This window comes from Galeopterus variegatus, unplaced genomic scaffold, assembly GCF_000696425.1.
Source record: "Galeopterus variegatus unplaced genomic scaffold, G_variegatus-3.0.2 Scaffold299, whole genome shotgun sequence".
NCBI lineage: Eukaryota > Metazoa > Chordata > Mammalia > Dermoptera > Cynocephalidae > Galeopterus > Galeopterus variegatus.
Window position 1 is genome coordinate 372,697 of NW_007726410.1, and position 18,644 is coordinate 391,340.

At 33.9% G+C, this 18,644-nt stretch overlaps 1 protein-coding gene across 3 annotated transcripts in view; it reads left to right on the plus strand.

The window, feature by feature from the left end:
* Positions 1–18,644, plus strand: part of STRN3 (striatin, calmodulin binding protein 3) — a 104,837-nt gene that overhangs the window by 74,865 nt on the left and 11,328 nt on the right. For 2 of the 3 annotated variants that reach the window (XM_008567152.1, XM_008567153.1), the window contains 6 exons: positions 6,985–7,125; positions 11,748–11,881; positions 13,261–13,436; positions 13,623–13,670; positions 14,148–14,269; positions 17,746–17,913. In XM_008567152.1, the coding sequence (XP_008565374.1) occupies positions 6,985–7,125; positions 11,748–11,881; positions 13,261–13,436; positions 13,623–13,670; positions 14,148–14,269; positions 17,746–17,913 (789 nt within the window). The remainder of the gene's footprint in view (positions 1–6,984; positions 7,126–11,747; positions 11,882–13,260; positions 13,437–13,622; positions 13,671–14,147; positions 14,270–17,745; positions 17,914–18,644) is intronic. The other variant, XM_008567154.1, reaches the window with a different exon arrangement.

Below are 18,644 nucleotides of genomic sequence, written 5' to 3' on the forward strand. Positions count from 1 at the left end.
CCTTTTTTTTTTTTTTTTTTTTTTTGTCTTTTGTCTTTTTCCGTGTCCGGCAACGGATCGCAACCCTCAGTGTTGCCCCCGTACTGGACCGGGGACCGGCAACGGGATTGCAACCCTCGGTGTTGCTCCCATGCCTCGCTCAGCCAGTGAGCGGGAACCGGTCTGTATGTGGGATCCGAACCCTCGGGCGGGAGCGCCACCGCACTTCCCAAGCGGCGCACTATCCAGTGCCCCACCGGGCCGGCCCCGAACTATATCCTTTTGATTTTTTTTTTTTAATTCCAAAATATGAATAAATCACACCTACTGGATCATAGCACTAAGTTTCTACAGATTTTACCCCCAGCTTTTTAGAGGGAATGAAATTATTTGCTAACTTTGCCATATGGAATCAGCAGGTGTGTAATCCAATTTAAATCTTTTTTTTTAAACCTTTTTCGAAGGGAAAGAGAAAAGTGGTGAGAATGTCAGCTTTTTAACTTTGTAAAGAAAGACTCGGCCAAGATCTAACTCTTAAGTGGAAAGGCTTCTATAATTAAGTGTTAAACTGAAGTTTCTCTGTCTTCTAACTTGTTTATTCCACCCTACCCTTCTTTTTTCCTCCACCTGAGTCAAGAAAAAAATGGCTTAACAGTGACAACCTTGCATTGGAGTGTACACACTTCAGTATTTCTTTCTTGCAATGTGAGATATACTTAAGAGGTGTACTTTATTAATACTTCTAAAACACAAGACCATGAAACTAAAGAGATTTGATGTAGTTATTTTGGTCTCAGGCTTCAAAGGGTTAAGCTTCCTTTTTCTGTTTGACTTTTTGACATAATTTCTGACTTAAGAAGACGTTGCAAGAGTAGTACAGAGAATTCCATATACTTTCACCCAGGTTCCCAAATGTTACCCCCTTATCACACGTGTTTTATTCTTTACTTTCTGTAAATATATGCTTTTTTTTGAACAATTCAGAAAACTAAGTTGTAAGACATGTTGCCCCTTAAATACTTTAGTCTATGTTGTTACCTAACCACAAAGACATTCTGTTGCATGACTACAGTACAGTGATGAAAATCAGGAAGTAAACATTGATACAATACTGTTATCTAACCCCAGATCTAGTTTTCTTCCACTTTTTAATAATTCCCAAGCTTTCTGTAATTTCCTGGGGAGAGTGACAGAAAGTACTAAATTAACTAATATTTTATTAAAATCCTGGGCTGGTGGGATTTTTCCAGCTTTTTATGGTGTCCATTTTTGCTATATTTTATATCTCAGTAAAAAAACATGTAAATTGATCATGATTAAAAGTCACACAGGGTGTAGCATCTGAAGTAAGTGTGAAGCACCTGAGATTCGAAGCCTTTATTTAGAATATGAGAGAGGAGCTAAAATTTTTTAAGCCTTCCTTTGATAATTATTTTTTTCTGTTTTTCAACAAGGAAAGTTTAAATTTTGGATTATAATAGTCGGTTTTCCTTTTATAGGTGCGCTTATTCTTATAGTCTACTTCTTTGCTATATTATAACACTTAGGCTTACCAAGAAGATAAGATTATTTTATTTACTGTCTTCAAAAGATTTATAGGATTTCTCCATTTTAAAGATTCACGTTTTGAGAATATGTATGTTTGCACTCCTGATTCTTAGTGGATTGATTTGTCTTATTTTTCTAATTCTCATTTATCCTACCTTTCTATATATTCTATGTATAGATGATGAGTTTTTGCTATCTCCTCTCTTTCCTTAATTGATATTATAGAACTGCTATACATCTTCCAGCTTGATTATCAGTACATTGGGAAAGCAAAGTCTTAACTTCTTCAGTATTTCTTTTAGTATAAATTATAAGGGAGCTTCCCTGGATCATTTTCTAATTTTCATTTTTTAAGTTTCATATTAGTATTTGTTATTTGCTATTCAAGATCCTAGGTAACATATTGTCACCAGGAAATATATAAAGTGTGACTACAATCCAAATATCCAAAATTAGGCATTTTAATATATTTAGGGAGAAATTATTCTTTGTGGCAATAATCTTCAGTAGGTTTTTAAAAATACCTCTGCATACACTATAAAATATCTGATGATTAATCTACTTCTGATTAGCAGATAGTATAAATTTAAAGTTCATAAAATGGTTCTATATTCTCTGTCCTGCATCAAATCAAAGACAAAAACTAAATTGTTTCACAGCAAAGGGATATTATTTTTAACTGAGGGATGCACTTGTTTTATTTTTCTGGCTTTAATTCTGTAGTTTTAAAAGTTCTTCAACTCAGTTTTCTTTCTTTCGATCTTCCTTTTTTTCCCTCAAGAAAATATCTTAATTTAGGTATTTTACCTAGGGTCAGAAAGTAGTTTCCATCAGTGCACTTTTTTAAACCACAGAATCACTTTGAAGCTAAAGTTATTTTTCCTTAAAATTGTGGTGTCACAATTTAAGACAATAGTTGTCATTTGGAAGCTTTATTTTAACTATAGTCAGAAAATAGAACAAATCTAGCAAACACGACTTAACTAAATAGTTATATTAAAATAAGCTTATCTTTTCCAAATTGTTTGCCTGCTAATAGCTGGTTCTGCTTCAGAATATAAGGTTAATCAAAAGGAGGGCACATTTGAGAAAGGGAAGACGTTGTACTATTTTACTTACAATAGTAGAGTATATGGGAAGATAAATTTCACATGTTATGAGTGTGTGTGTTTGTAAGTATGAATTTAAAAACGCTAGCATATCAGTAGTTTGTCCATAGTTTGGCTTACCCATGGCATGCATAATATGTTTTTCATTGTGTTGAAATCTATTTAGAGGATTGTTCATTTATATAGGACTTGGTAGTCATGGTTAAGAGGTAGGCAGGTTGTGTTTTTTAATTGATAGTAGTAAAAAAGTTTTTCTTGCTATAAGAATTAGAAAAGGTATTTACCCTAATATAGATCTCAGCCATAATCGAGAACCAGTTTTTATCTAATTAATGCTTAATGAGTCTTCAAATATGCCTTTAAGTATTGGTATTAATATTATGTATAATATTCTGTTACAGTTAATACCATTATAATTTTCTCATTATTGCTAATCAGACTTAACATTTTTTATTTGAAATTGTTTGATTGCGGGGCCGGCCCGGTGGTGCACTGCTACAGTGCGCCGCTTGGGAATGTGGCGGCGCTCCCGCCGAGGGTTCGGATCCCACATACAGACCGGTTCCCGCTCACTGGCTGAGTGAGGTGCGGGCGCAGCACCGAGGGTTGCGATCCCGTTGCCGGTCCCGGTCTGGTCCGGGCGCGACACTGAGGGTTGCGATCCGTTGCCGGACACAAAAAAAGACAAAAAGGAAAAAAAAAAAGAAATTGTTTCATTGCAGTTGCTATATTTAAAATTATGGATAGGTTTAGAAAGAAAATGAAGACATATTAAATTTGCAGTTTAAAAATCCTGTACAAAGTAGAGTAAAAACAGTGATTTCTGGTTACGAGATCTCTTTTCATCTTTTAGCTTTCGAGAAACTAGGATTAGAGCAGGAAAGTTCATCTTTGCCTAACCTTGGCACTGTACCGCATAGAGACTAATGTTTAGCTGTAGTATGCAAATAACAATTATACAATTTGGGATCCTCAACTCAAACAATGACTTTCATGTTGTCTCCTACTTTTCCTCTCTTCTTTATCTCACAGTTGTGTGTACAGGAAGATTATGACTTTACATCTGTAACAACAAAACTTCTTTCAAGTCTTTATTATGTTTGACATTACTATCATATAATGAAGTTATTTACAAGATAATATTTAATGAAGTCAGATTTTATGGTATACATAAGTATAATAAAGTTATCAGGGAAAGATCAGCAAAAGCTTTACAGAGGAGTGGAACTGGGTTGGAGGAATGGGTAGAATGTGGATTGGTCAAGGTGTGTGTTAGAAGATAGGAACTTGTATGTCTTTGTGTGAGAGAGAGAGAGCGTGTGTGTGTGTGTAAGAAGTGTTCTTACCTTTCAGAGGAATAGGTGAGGGCAAATGTGACAAAATATGGCAGAAATACCTTGGTGAATATGGAAACTGCTTTGGCTGGAAAATTGTACTGTGGATCATTAAAAGATAAGATTGGACAGAAGAAAATAGATGATGAGGCACATGGCAAGATTAAGTACAGGATTTTAGTTAACCTTGATCCAGGGTTATTAAAATATATTTTAGGGCGGCCCGGTGGCGCACTGCTACAGTGCACCACTTGGGAGTGCGGCGGCGCTCCCGCTGAGGGTTTGGATCCCACATACAGACCGGTTCCCGCTCACTGGCTGAGCAAGGTGCGGGCGCAGCACCGAGGGTTACGATCCCGTTGCCGGTCCTGGTCCGGTACGGGCGCGACACTGAGGGTTGCGATCCGTTGCCGGACACGAAAAAAGACAAAAAGGAAAAAAAATATATATATATATATATTTTAATAACCTAAAATATATTTAGGTTATTAATTTAGTGTTAGTATTGAAATTTGAAGGCAAATGGATCTTGGAGGTAGAATAACCAATTAAGAATCTATGGTGGTAATCTATAAGAATGAATGCCTTCATTAGAATAATGAAATAATTGAGAGAAAGAGATTAATCTGAAGAATACTTCAAAGGAGAATTCTTTTTTTTAAATAGCTTTTTTCTTCCTTATTTTACAAGTTGAAGAGGAATTGTTAAGATGTGGTTGCAGAATTTTAAGAACAGAAACTAAATTGGTGGTGATAGTCATACTCGTGGGAAAATTATAAAGGGGAACTATTTTGTGAGAACAAAAAAATATATATATATATATATATATTTTAATAACCTAAAATATATTTAGGTTATTAATTTAGTGTTAGTATTGAAATTTGAAGGCAAATGGATCTTGGAGGTAGAATAACCAATTAAGAATCTATGGTGGTAATCTATAAGAATGAATGCCTTCATTAGAATAATGAAATAATTGAGAGAAAGAGATTAATCTGAAGAATACTTCAAAGGAGAATTCTTTTTTTTAAATAGCTTTTTTCTTCCTTATTTTACAAGTTGAAGAGGAATTGTTAAGATGTGGTTGCAGAATTTTAAGAACAGAAACTAAATTGGTGGTGATAGTCATACTCGTGGGAAAATTATAAAGGGGAACTATTTTGTGAGAACGAATAATGTTTATTTTCTTTTACATTGAATTCACACTGGTGGTTGGACATCCATTTGGCAGTTTTTGTTTGTCAGAGAATTTGTTCACAGTCACTTCACTGTCAGTGGGAGAATCCTTAGGTAACACCAAGTGTCTCCATTATAATTATTTTAGATAATTCAGACTATATGGCATATTACCTACATCTGGAAGTAGAGTTGTTTAAGTATTTCTAGTAAGTTGGGAATTACTGTACAATAGAGCTAATAAATGTGTAAGAGTACACACCCGTTTCTCTAATTCTTACCATCTAATTAGTTATCTAGCATTCTGTTAGGGATGCATAGATGAATCATAGTACCTGTAGAATTACTAATATTCAGATAGCCACAGTCAATTTAATAATTACACAGCAGTGTAATTAGTTCATTACTGTTGAGGTTAGTGAATATAAGGTCATAATGTTTGAACTTGGATTTGCCTATTTTAATTGTTTTATTTTTTTAAGCCAGTCAAATTTAGCAGTGGGGGAAGGTTGTATACCAATTTTAGTGACACTAATGTTAGTAAGTTCTCATAATCCACTGCCACTGGGTCAGCATGTCTTTATTTATATTAATTATAAAATATTTTCTTTTTTCAAATTATTTTTTATGACGTTTTAAAAACTGAACTTTATTTCAACGACATAGTTCAAAATAAATGATTCTACTATCTCCAGAGTTCACAGTTAAAAAATATTCCACAGTACTGCAGAAGCTTTTGAGTTTTGTGTATTTTGCCTGAATTATCCAGGCAACAGCTGAAATTCTCCCTTTAAATTTATGGCTTATTACATTATTGACTTTTCACATCATTATGAGAAACTCAGAGAGCTCATGGTAAGTCAGTTTTTTTCAAATTTGGGAAAAGTGAAAAAACATTTTGAGAGAAATTGGACTTAATTTGTTAATGACAAATTTGTGCTAATGTGACCAGAAAATATCCATGGAAACACCAGAGAAAGTTAATTGTTTGTTGCACCCTCATAAAAACTGTTTGTACTTATTTCTTTGTTAATTTTTTTCTAACAGTGAATTAAGTTGAAAAACCCATGTTTTATTTACACTGGTAAACATTAACCTCAAACACCAGAACTGTTCTTTGTTTTAATGGTACCTTCTATGTCTGTGAGCTTACAGAACTTTGGTTGAGTAACAGAAGTCAGTCTCTCTTTCTCTCTCTTTCTATAGATAAATATGTATATACATATATGTATGTGTATGCACACATATATATACCTATACATATGTGTATATAATTGGCCCTCCATATCCATGGGTTCTGCATTCATGGATTCAACCGATTGTGGATTGAAAATATTTGGAAAAAAAATTTGTGTGTCTGTACTGAACGTGTACAGACTTTTTTCCTTGTCCCTGTTGCCTAAACTACATTACAGCAACTATTTAGATAGCATTTAAATTGTATTAGGTATTATGAGTAATCTAGAGATGATTTAAAGTTTATGGGAGGATATGTGTAGTTATGTGCAAATTTTATATAAGGGACTTGAGTATCTGTGGATTCTGGTATCCTCAGTGGGTCCTGGAACCAATCCCCTATGGATACCAAAGGATGACCATATATGTATGTATGTTTAGAATACACAGTGGACATATGTATCCACAGGAATAGTAAATATCTTAAATATAAATGTGTTTGGAGGGATGGTATAGAAAATTAAAGGCATCTTTAATTATCTGATATTTTAATGACTGGGACTTCTTAATAACCTGTTTTGTTAGTAAATTGGTTTTAAAGGCTGCTAGCAAGTCAAGCGGTAGCCATTAAGTGAACTTCTACTGCTGACGTTAATTTACAGGAGTCAACAGGAGAAAACTCTACGACATGATAGCTGATCTGGGAGAGGATGAGCTGCCCCACATCCCTTCAGGAATCATTAATCAGTCTAGGTCAGCCTCTACTAGAATGACTGATCATGAAGGTGCAAGAGCAGAGGAAGGTACAAAATTTAGTTATAATGTTTATTTACATTGCAGAAGACCTTAAACTCCAGATCTCATCTTAATATTGCAAATTTGCTGCTGTTTAAAATGCTGAACATCATTTTATATGATCTTCTGAGAAGGTGTTCGGCCAGTTCTTGGTTTAATTGTCTTAGACAGGGATTTTTTAATTTTGGGCTTCTATTTCTTTATATTTTGTTTGTAATGTTAGGAAGAGTTGGGTCAATTCAGAGTACTTTTGTTAAATCCAACTTTAGCTTATAGGTTTGGTAGCAGGAAAATGGTAATTTATAAAAGTAAACTTTAATACATATGGAAAAAACCCTACTAATTTTGTCATATTTCTTAAATTTAGCAACTAATAATAATTACCACTTTTACTAGAAGACAGTTAAGTGCCATGCACTGTGCTTGGAACTTTACATATATATTACCTCTAAAAATATATGTAACTGTTGCCTAATTTAGTAATTTTTAGAATAAGATAACATCATATTTTTTAACCAGGTAGCAAGTATATACTGTACTACCTAGTAATGAATTTGCTAAAATTTGCCTTGACCAGAAATGTGTAGGAAAAGAAAATTGATTTTAGCAGAAGATACATAGATACACTTGAATGATTTATAATTCTAGGTCTAGGTAATTATAATTTGAAGTAGCAAATCTGAATTTTTAACGAAAGGTTATTGTGATATATGAGATATAAGATAATTTGTTATCTAATAATTTGGCATATGGATTGAATTTCATTGATGTTTCTGCTTTTGCTGTGTAAGGATATTTGTTCGCCCCAGTCAATAATTTTTGTATACATCTCGTTCTCTTTTAAAATTTCTCTAAGTGGCATATTTTACAGTTAGAGTTAAATAATTTTTCATTTCTCCCTCACCTTAATTTACTATTTGCCTTACCTTTACCATTCACCTTAATCTGTAAAAAAAAATATGAGGAAAGAAAGAGAAATCACTAAAATAATAAAACTAAAACAAGACAAATGAAGAATAAAATAGTCTCTTGATTTTTCTGGATCTCATTTTCACTAATGAGCTATTTTCTAAACAGGAAAATATACATACTTTAGGAAGTATTTTTTAAGATGCACATACCAATTCCGTTTTTATTTTATGCATTTAGTAGTGACTTTATCTTTTAGTCTGTTTTATTGAATAATGAATAGTACCACTTGCTAATTTTTGTAATTAATGTTGTACATTTAAACTGCAGATTTTGCAGTTTAAGGCAAAGCCATATAAGCAGGACTATGGACCCTTTTAAGTGTTTCAGACGAACGGTTTATGGAAAAGCCAATCAAGGCCCACTCTATACAAAAACCAATTTAGAGATCTCTGCGTGTGTTTGCTTGTATGTATGTATGTATGTGTGTATGTATGTATATATGTGTTTTAAACAAACAGTGTAAATCAGTGATCTCTTTTTTTAATGGTGAGAGGAGGGTGGGGGGGAGATTTGATAAGCATGAACTTCCTTATACTTTTCAAAGGGTAACTTTTACCAGAATTTATTTAAAGAGATTTGAATTCAATTTTGAGGTAAGAAGGGAACATTGGAGTTAATGTTATTTTCAGTGGCAACCCCCACTTTCGTGCTTTTCTTTTGAAGTTCACGTCATACCTCATACTATAAAGAACCAGATATCTGTTTTCTAGGAGAGATCGTTCTACACTGCAACTTTTCAGACTGTTGTAACTAAAGACTTAGGACATACCAGGTTGCCATTGGCATAAATAGTATCAGTTATTGGACTGTGTTCTTTAGGTTTGATAAAAGTGGAGTAGAAAGGAAGAGTTTGATATGTGAAGTACAGGTTTCCTTGGTCAGAGTGTCCATCAAAAGGAGAATTAGTTAAGTATGAAAAAGGCCTTATTTATAGGATCCCATTTTGTAGACCCTAAGATTGAAGTAAAGGAAAATGCTAATATGGTAATAGTATTCTTAAATTGCTTAATGAAATCTTAGTCTGTCCAATAAAAAGTGTTATAATTTCCATTATTAAGTTAAAAACTATTTTTTAAGACATATTTTTCTTTGAATTGTGAATGACATTTTATGCTTACCTAACCATGTGCTACAGGTAGTACGTTAATAAAATGGATTTGTAGAATAGAAATTAATCCCTCTACAGGAAAACAAGGGCAAACAAATTGACTGTCTATTGTGATTACCATATGCCCCAGTGATGGAGCATATGAAAAGCAGAAATAATAACTTAAAAGATTTTTTTGCACACATACACACACACACACACACACACGCACACATATGTAAGTAAATGCTGAGTAAGCAGTATAGCTTGCTATATATAAATAAATATGTGTGTTTATTTATAGAGAAAGGGACAGAAGTGTCATATGAATAATTAGAAATGAGTATAATACTAGCTTTTTGTTAAATATAATTAATCTAAAACTTTAGTAAAACTAGCTAATATTGCCCAAGCACTTCCTTTCACATCCTTCTAAAAATGATCACTGGCTGATCAGATGTATTTGTGCACAAAGAATATGTAATAATGCAAAATAATTTGTTGTTATGTTAAAGTTATTGGGATTTTATTAAGATTTGTGTTAGTGAATGTTTGTATAATCGTGAGGGAGGAATTGTGGCATTTTGTTCTAACTCATCTTACCAACGAATTATGAGTTTAAAAAAGAAATATTTCGGGCCGACCCCGTGGCGCACTGGAGAGTGCGCCGCTTGGGTATGCGGCGGCGCTCCCGCCGAGGGTTCGGATCCCATGTGGAGACCGGTTCCCACTCACTGGCTGAGTGCGGTGTGGGCGCAACACCGAGGGTTGCGATCCCGTTGCCGGTCCCCGGTACGGGCGCGACACCGAGGGTTGCGATCCCGTTACCAGTCAGTAAAAAAGACAAAAAGGAAAAAAAAAAAGAAATATTTCTTTGTACTGGCAAAAAATACTTTGAGTAAACATTAGCTAATGACTTTTATATAATTGTTCTTATGCATAATTTTACACTATTGATTTGTAGTTCTTATCTCCTTCTGGTATTACCAATAACTGTATACTAAATATCAGTAGGAAAGATCAGTGCTGCAGACTGTTCGGATTCAATAAGTATAATCATTGAAAGATTAATACCACTTAGTATCTCTGTATATATTTTCTACCAAATGCTTTTAGATTTCCTGTAGATCAACTGCTGAATCAGAACTTCATTTTACGACCCTATTTGAATCAAATTATATAGCTTAATTTGATAGAATAATAAAATAACAAGATAGTCTAAGTAAAGATGAATTTTACTTTTGCCATAGTATAAATGAATTGTGTCTTCTCAGATTTATTTTCAATAAGATTAGTGATGACTGTCAAATTTCATTACACCTGTTTTGTTTTCTGTAATGTATTAAGTTTCTATCATTTTTTCATATGAATTTTTCAAAATTGATAATTAGCTTGAGTATTTGTATGTTTCCCTTTTAAATTTGCTCATGAATTTTAAGTGTTTTGATATATTGAGTTGTTTTGTATTATAATGACTTGAGTATTTCTCCCTTACATTTTAATGTTACAGTTTTGCTTTCAAAGCATGTTTGAAATGATACCGAAATTATCACTTATGCTGTAACTATTACAGCAAAATATTTAGATAATAGTATAGTCTGTCATCCAAATTATGCCAGTTTGACCAATAGTAGGTAAAGAGGAAAAAAACACATTTTAAGTAATTAAGTGGGAACAGCTAATATTATCATGGAAAGCTGTAATACTGCACATGATGTAGTTGAGAAAACTAAGTAAAAGGAAACTTTGACCTGAGTTTAGTTTGAAATTGAAATTACATAATTCTGACCAGAAATTTAATGAAAGTTATGCAGTCAGTCAATATAATTTAGTTGCTTCATCTTAGAAGTATCATGGTAAATAAAAGGGGACATTAAAATAAAAAATGATAGAGCTTTAAAACTGGAAGGCATTCTGGAGGTCACATGGATTAACCTTTTACAGAAAGGAAACTGACATTGTTGGTGGTAGAACTAACTGCCTTTTCTCTAGACCGTTGCTGTTACTGAAGGAATCCAAGCAATTAAGGCTTCATTCCAGTGAACTGATATACTATATAGTAGACTGTTTGAAAACCATTTACGTTTCAATGCTTGTATTAATTTTTGTCAGGGACTAGAATGCCTAGTACTTTTTTAGAAGCAAAAAGACTTAAAAATAACCTATTACGTTTTAAAAATACTGTGTAAGTTACATTGAGGTTAATGGTAGAGGTTTGTTCCCCATGAATAGCTGAAATCTGATATTTAACTCCCTTATTTCATCACAGTTGGACCAATTTCTTATTTAACATGTAAACTGTAGTTATAATTAGACAAACTTTTGTGTCCCACCTCCCACCCTGGAATAATATATCTAGTGCACAGTTGGGTTGTGGAAGAGTACCACCTTGCAGTTGCAACAAATTTGTTTATTACTACTCAGTAATAGGATTTTTTGAGCAGAAGTAGGAAAATAAAAATTAATTATATGACTGAATATTGTAACTGTTAAGTGCTTTAATTTCCCCCACAATATTGTCTTGTACTGTATGATTTTTCAGCATTTAAGAAGCGGTTTTGTTCTTTATAGCTGAACCAATAACGTTTCCATCTGGAGGAGGCAAGTCATTTATTATGGGTTCTGATGATGTTTTGTTAAGTGTACTGGGCCTTGGAGACCTTGCAGACTTGACGGTAACAAATGATGCAGACTATAGTTATGATGTAAGTGCAGTTTTATTTTTAATTTTTTAATGATTTAATAGGCTCCTTATTTTTTGGAATCACTTATAAAAGAATTAATGTCCAGGTGCATGGAAAAGATAAGTTTAAGTGTGTCAATGTGTTGATTTGAAGTGACATGTAGTTTTTCTAACTACTTTCTTTGTAGTGTTTAAATTTTCCTTAGGTATTTTGGTGGATTAGCTAGGAGTTTGGGATGACTACCTTAAAATATTGGTAAATACATCTTAAGTAGTCAACTCGCAGTTATCTACTTAAATTAATTAATATTTTGCTGTTAACAAGAAAAAAATAGATAACCTGAATCACTTACTTGCCTTCAGGATACTTACAAAGCATGTTTTATTTTTGAACTTTTATTTTCTCAAGGATAATGTTAAAGTTAGTTTGCATCATTTCCTGAATGCTTAACTCCTTCATTTGAGGGATGAGGAGAGAATGCAGGGGGATGGGAAGGACAGACAGTATTAGAGGTGAAACTAGTCTTGGATTAAATTTTTCCTAGATATTTAACATTCAGTTGAGAGTTAACTATACTTGTTTAGATTTTTACTATAATGAATTGCAGTTTTTCAGCAAATTAGTTTTTTTCCTTTTGTACCTTTTTTTTCTACATTTTATACTTATGTAAGCTTGCTTTTTAGGAACATCAGTCTTTTACTATAATGAATTGCAGTTTTTCAGCAAATTAGTTTTTTTCCTTTTGTACCTTTTTTTCCTACATTTTATACTTATGTAAGCTTGCTTTTTAGGAACATCAGTTTTGGTGGGCTGGATTATTCTCATTAGTATTTTTAAAGTATGTAAGCAACTAAATTCCAGTAAACTTTTGACTGCTTTATAAGTGATTTTAAAGCGTATTGTTACAGATCTTTATCTGAAATGAAGGTAAAAGACTACCCTCTCCATATCAAGAATTATGAAAATACTCTTAAAGGATCCTTAGTTCAGATTTTTAGGAAGTGCCTTAACTTGCTGTCGTTAAAAATTTCACATGCTGGTTTCCTAAATGACAACTCTATTGTTAATACTATATCCTTGGAAATTTGATAATAATTTCTGTAATTTAGGGTTTTTTTTGTTGTTTTTATGTAAAGCATTGCAGCAATGGTAGTTATTTTGTTCTTATCTGACATTTAATAACTTGATAATTAGGTAAAAACAGATTAAGGAACTCTTCATTTGATCTAGGTATTTGAAAGGCTAATGAAATTATTCTTCTGAATTCTTATTAAATGATACAGATTTGTTGTCAAGTTTTTAATATATTCTTTAAACGCACCAAAAAGAAACAAAGAAAAACTCCATATGCCTACCAATTTACTACTTTCACCACTAAATATTGCACTCTTTCTTTTTAGTTGCCTGCCAATAAAGATGCCTTTCGAAAGACATGGAACCCCAAGTACACACTACGTAGCCATTTTGATGGAGTACGGGCATTAGCTTTTCATCCTGTAGAACCTGTTCTGGTTACTGCCTCTGAGGACCATACCCTGAAACTTTGGAACTTGCAAAAAACAGTTCCTGCCAAAAAGCAAGTATTTTAATGGTAGCCTGGTTTTTTCCTTCCAATTTTGCCAATATAAGTAATTGTTCCTCTTTATTGTCCCATATCTTTTATGTACACATTTGATCTACCTAATGATTTTTTCATATCAACCAGTGATTTTTGGTTATTTAACTGCCTTCTCTTCCCCACCCTTTTTTCCCCCTCTTTCAGGAGTGCCTCTTTAGATGTAGAGCCTATCTACACATTTAGGGCCCACATGTAAGTTTTATTGAGTTAAGTACAACCATAATGATATTAAGTATTATTTATCAATCCTCAAACCTTGTAATTTTCTCAATATTTGTTTTATATTAGAAAAGACATATTATTTGGATAATATCTCCCTTGATTAATAATTGTATTAGGGCCGACCCCGTGGCGCACTCGGGAGAGTGCGGTGCTGGGAGCGCAGCGACGCTCCTGCCGCGGGTTCGGATCCTATTTAGGAATGGCCGGTGCGGTGTGGGTGACACCACACTAAGGGTTGCGATCCCCTTACCGGTCACGAAAAAGACAAACAAAACAAAACAAAACAAACAAACAAACAAAAAATAATAATTGTATTAGTGAGAATATGAATATAATAGTACTATTCAAATGTGAATACCACATAAATTCAGAGGTTGGGGTAATGGGGCTTTGAGTTTCTACTTAGGTTTTATAAATAATTTTTTTTTCCCTCTCTTCCTATGATAGTGGCCCTGTTCTGTCAGTAGCTATTAGTTCTAATGGAGAACAGTGTTTTAGTGGTGGTATTGATGCAACGATCCAGTGGTGGAATATGCCTAGTCCTAATGTGGATCCATATGATACATATGGTAAGTAAAAGGGTCAAAATGTATTTTTTTAAGTGAGTGGAATTGACAAAAGTAAATACTTCAAAAACTATTACTAGGTTGTTTAAACAGTAGTGTTCTCATTTAGTTCTTCCATTTGCTAGTAATTTTATTTCTTAAAGAAAAAAAAAATGAAGAAATGTCATGCCATGATGTCAGTCTGTGAATTAATATTTTCTCTGTGGTGTCTATTAAAAATCTATATTAATTAAAACATTAATTTCACTAGTAATAAAGAGAAGGAAACAAAATATAATCTAAGTAACAAATTTTTAAATATAAGAAATAACTTATTAGTTCAAAAATATTAAGTGAAAGACAATGGAAACAAATAGGGAAAGGTGGGTATAAATCAGTACAACGTTTTGGGTGAGCAAAACATTCCTTAATTTCAAAACGAAAAACAAAAATCTCACTTACCAATGGCACTTTTAGAAATGTGTCCTAAAGAAATACTTGCACGTGTTCAAATATATTTACAAGGACATTGTTCATAATTATAAAACATTAAAACAAAATGTTTATGAGCTCTTTGTTCTTTTTATTTTACACACACTTGTTGCCTACATTTACCAGGCATAGTAAGCACTACGTGAAGAAATAAGATTTAGTCTAATGAAAAAGACATTGAACAAATAAACAAGGGAATGTGGTCTGTGGTTACAAATTGTGTTAAGTGATAAGATAGAGTACTATGAAAGAGAACTTTAGATGAGTAGTAAGGAAAGTTCTATCTAAAATAGTGACATTCAAGCCAAAATCTAAAGGATAAAAGGAAACTTTCAGTAAAAAGTTTTAAGCCAGGAAGTGACTTGATAAAAATAGTGTTTAAAAAGGTGACTGTGACTGTTGTGAGGAGAATAAATTGGGGGCAGGAAGAGTGGAAACAGGAATATCAATTAGGAAGCAGTTGTACTGCAGGAGTACAGTAGACTAAGTGAGAGATGATGTTGCCAAGATTAGAGTGGTGGTAGCAGAGCAGTTAGAAGAAATTGGATTTAGGAAATATTGGGGAAGTAGGGTAGACTAGACAGGACTAATTGGTAAATTGCACTGCGTGTATTTATGGGTTAGCAACTCTTGATTTAGTTTTGTTTTTTTATAGTGAACTGCTTTATTGAGATATAATTCATATAACCATAAAATCTACCCTTTTTTTTTTTTTTAAAAATCTTTTTCGTGACCGGTAAGGGGATCGCAACCCTTGGTGTGGTGTCGCCCGCACCGCGCTCAGCCAGTGAGCGCACCAGCCATTTTTTTTTTTTTTTTTAAAATCTTTTTCGTGACCGGTAAGGGGATCGCAACCCTTGGTGTGGTGTCGCCCGCACCGCGCTCAGCCAGTGAGCGCACCAGCCATTTCTATATAGGATCCGAACCCACGGTGGGAGCGTCGCTGTGCTCCCAGTGCCGCACTCTCCCGAGTGCACCACGGGCTCGGCCCAAAAATCTACCCTTGTAAGGTATATAATCCAGTAGTTTTTACTGTGTTCACAGGGTTATGCAGCCATCACCACTATCTAATTTCAGAATGTTTTCGTCACCAATCCTAGGTTTTTGACACGAGCAACTAAGTATGTATGGTAGCATTTTTTAAAATGGGGCAGACAGGTGTAAGGAGAAGTAAGATGGTGAGTTTGGATTTTATGCATGTTAAAAGGTGACAGTATCAGGTAGGTAATATACAAATACAGAGCTCAAAGAGATTTGGGTTGGAGATAAAAATATGGGGAGTCATCTCTATACAGGTGATACTTAAAGCTGTGAGAATGGATGATATAACATTGGGAGAGTGTGTTGTGTAGGGTAAGAAGAGAAGACAACCTGGTACTAAAGGCCTAAGTATGTTGGGAGGGTGGCTAGAGCAAGATAGGAAAGGAAAGTTTCCAACAAAGGAAACTGAGAAAGTGTGAGTTAAGAGTAGGAGAGAGTGGAACCATGGAAGCATATCCAAAGAAGAAACATTTTGAGAAGAAGGAATCAGTCAGCACTTTGAAATGTTGCTGAGTGGGTAGAAATGTTTCTTTTTATGTGACAAATAGGTCAACCAGGTCTTGGCCAGTTAGAGGCTGGGTGCTTGGGCTAAGACCAGAGAAGATAAAGGGATCATCTGTATGTAGATACCTTTTCAAGTCAGACTATGTAGATTAAAAGCAATATGATGGGAACAACAAAGAAATGTTCTGTATCATCAAAGAAAGAAAAGTATGTATTAAATTTCATAGAATAGAGGTCATCATTGGTGATCTTAGCTAGGGTTGTTTTGATGTGGTAATAGTATCAGAAGCCATATTAGTGTGATTTGAAGAGTAAATAGGTGGTGAAAAGCGTATTTGCTTAATATGCTTTTCTACTGTTTGGCAGAAGGGCACTGGGGTAAGGTTAATGAAGGTTTTTTGTTTAGGTTGAGAGATTCTGGAATATTTGGTTTTTTGCTATAGTAATGATCCCAAGGAGGAGAATTGGTATAGGAAAGAGACAGTAAACATGAAAGCAAGTTAATCAGTTAAACGGAATCCTGAATACGGGCTGGTGGAAATTTGCCTTTGATAGGAAGGAGGACAGGTCCTTGTATCTGGAAGTAAAGAGACAGGTCCTTACTTGTATCTGGAAGAGGCCTTAGACACTAGTAGATTTATTGATTGGGTGGTAGGAAGGTGGCGGGATGGGTTCCTATTTGAATGCTGTGTTTTCTCAGTGAAGTATGAGGCATAATCATTTATGGGGAAGGGAGATTGGAAACAGAATTGTGGAGATAGTAAGAAATATTCATGGGAAGTGGGAGGAGTTTACTAGAAAAAAAGTATTGTCAGAAAATGATGCTCAATATTAGCCATCAAATGTTCAATTGATGAAAGGATAAATAAAATGTGGTATTCCCATACAGTTAAATATTATTTGGTGATAAAAAGAAAGTACTGTTATATGCTACAACATGGATGAACCTTGAAAACATTGTACCAGCTATTACAAAGACGCCAGTCACAAAAGGTAACTCTATAGGCAAATCTGTAGAGACAGAGTAGGTTGCCCAGAACTGTGGAAAGGTGTGGAGGAGGAATTGAGGGAAAGTAGCTGACTGATGAAAGTATCCTAAAATTGGTTGTGGTGATGGTTGCACAATTCTGTGAACCTGCTAAAAATCCATTGAATTGTATACTTTAGATGAGTGAATTTTATGCTATATAAATTATATCTCAGTAAAGCTGCTTTAAAAAAAGCTATATGTTCCTTATAGAAAATTGTGAGTACGGACAAGTATTGGTGGTGGAGAGAGATAAAAATAACCCATAACTTTACCACTTAGAGATAGCCACTGTGTAAACTTGTTTTATCTTCTTACAGCATTTATGCGTGTTCTTTATACTTAATTATATGGTAAGTTATCTTTATATAGCAAAGCATTTCTTTTAAACTTCTTTTAGCTAATTTTTTTTGTTTGTTTGTCTGTTTCTTCCCAGAGCCAAATGTTCTGTCTGGCACTTTAGTTGCTCATACAGATGCAGTCTGGGGTCTTGCTTATAGTGGCATAAAAAATCAATTACTGTCTTGTTCAGCAGATGGCACTGTTAGGTTATGGAATCCACAGGAAAAAATGCCATGTATTTGCACTTACAATGGAGATAAGGGTAAGTAAATTTTGCCTCTATGAGAAAAGCTAATTTTTTTTAAAATTTGAAAAATAAAAAGGACAAAGCAATTGATTTATTTCTTTACTGCTCCAAAGACACATATTGAAAGAATTTTATAAAACTTGTGATAATCTTTTTACTCTTAGTCCATTTTTATTTGAAGTGTTTTGCAACTATATTCAGTAGCTTAGTGCTTTTTGAGCTTTTTTAGGTCATGTTTCATTTTTAAAATAAAACTATTTGTATGTAACAATGGGGTAAGACAGATGAGGCTACTCGTAGGGACAACTGGAGGCACTCCACCTGCTCCAGGTGACTACCCACAAGGACTGAAGGGATCACAGTCTCAAGAATACCTGTAAACTCTGTTGCCATAATTCCTAGCATGGTGCTTGGGGAGTCCAGCCATAATCATTGAAATAGCACCCTTAACTGGGAAGTAGAAATTGAGGTACTTTCGTGATTTGAAATCTCTTCCCATCAAAGAAAGCTTTAACCAGTTTACCTTTGAAGACATTTATTTATGTATTTGTATATATTTATGTATATAGTTTTATCGGTCCTATTTTCCAAGTTTTTTAAAGTTATTTTTTAAAACCAGATTTCTACTAAAAATACAAAGGTACTTCAGAAAGTTCGTGGAAAAACAGAATTAAATGATACAAATCTTTCCATGAATTTTTTGAAGTACCCTAATACGTATCATTTTAAACATTTTAGGTGAATAG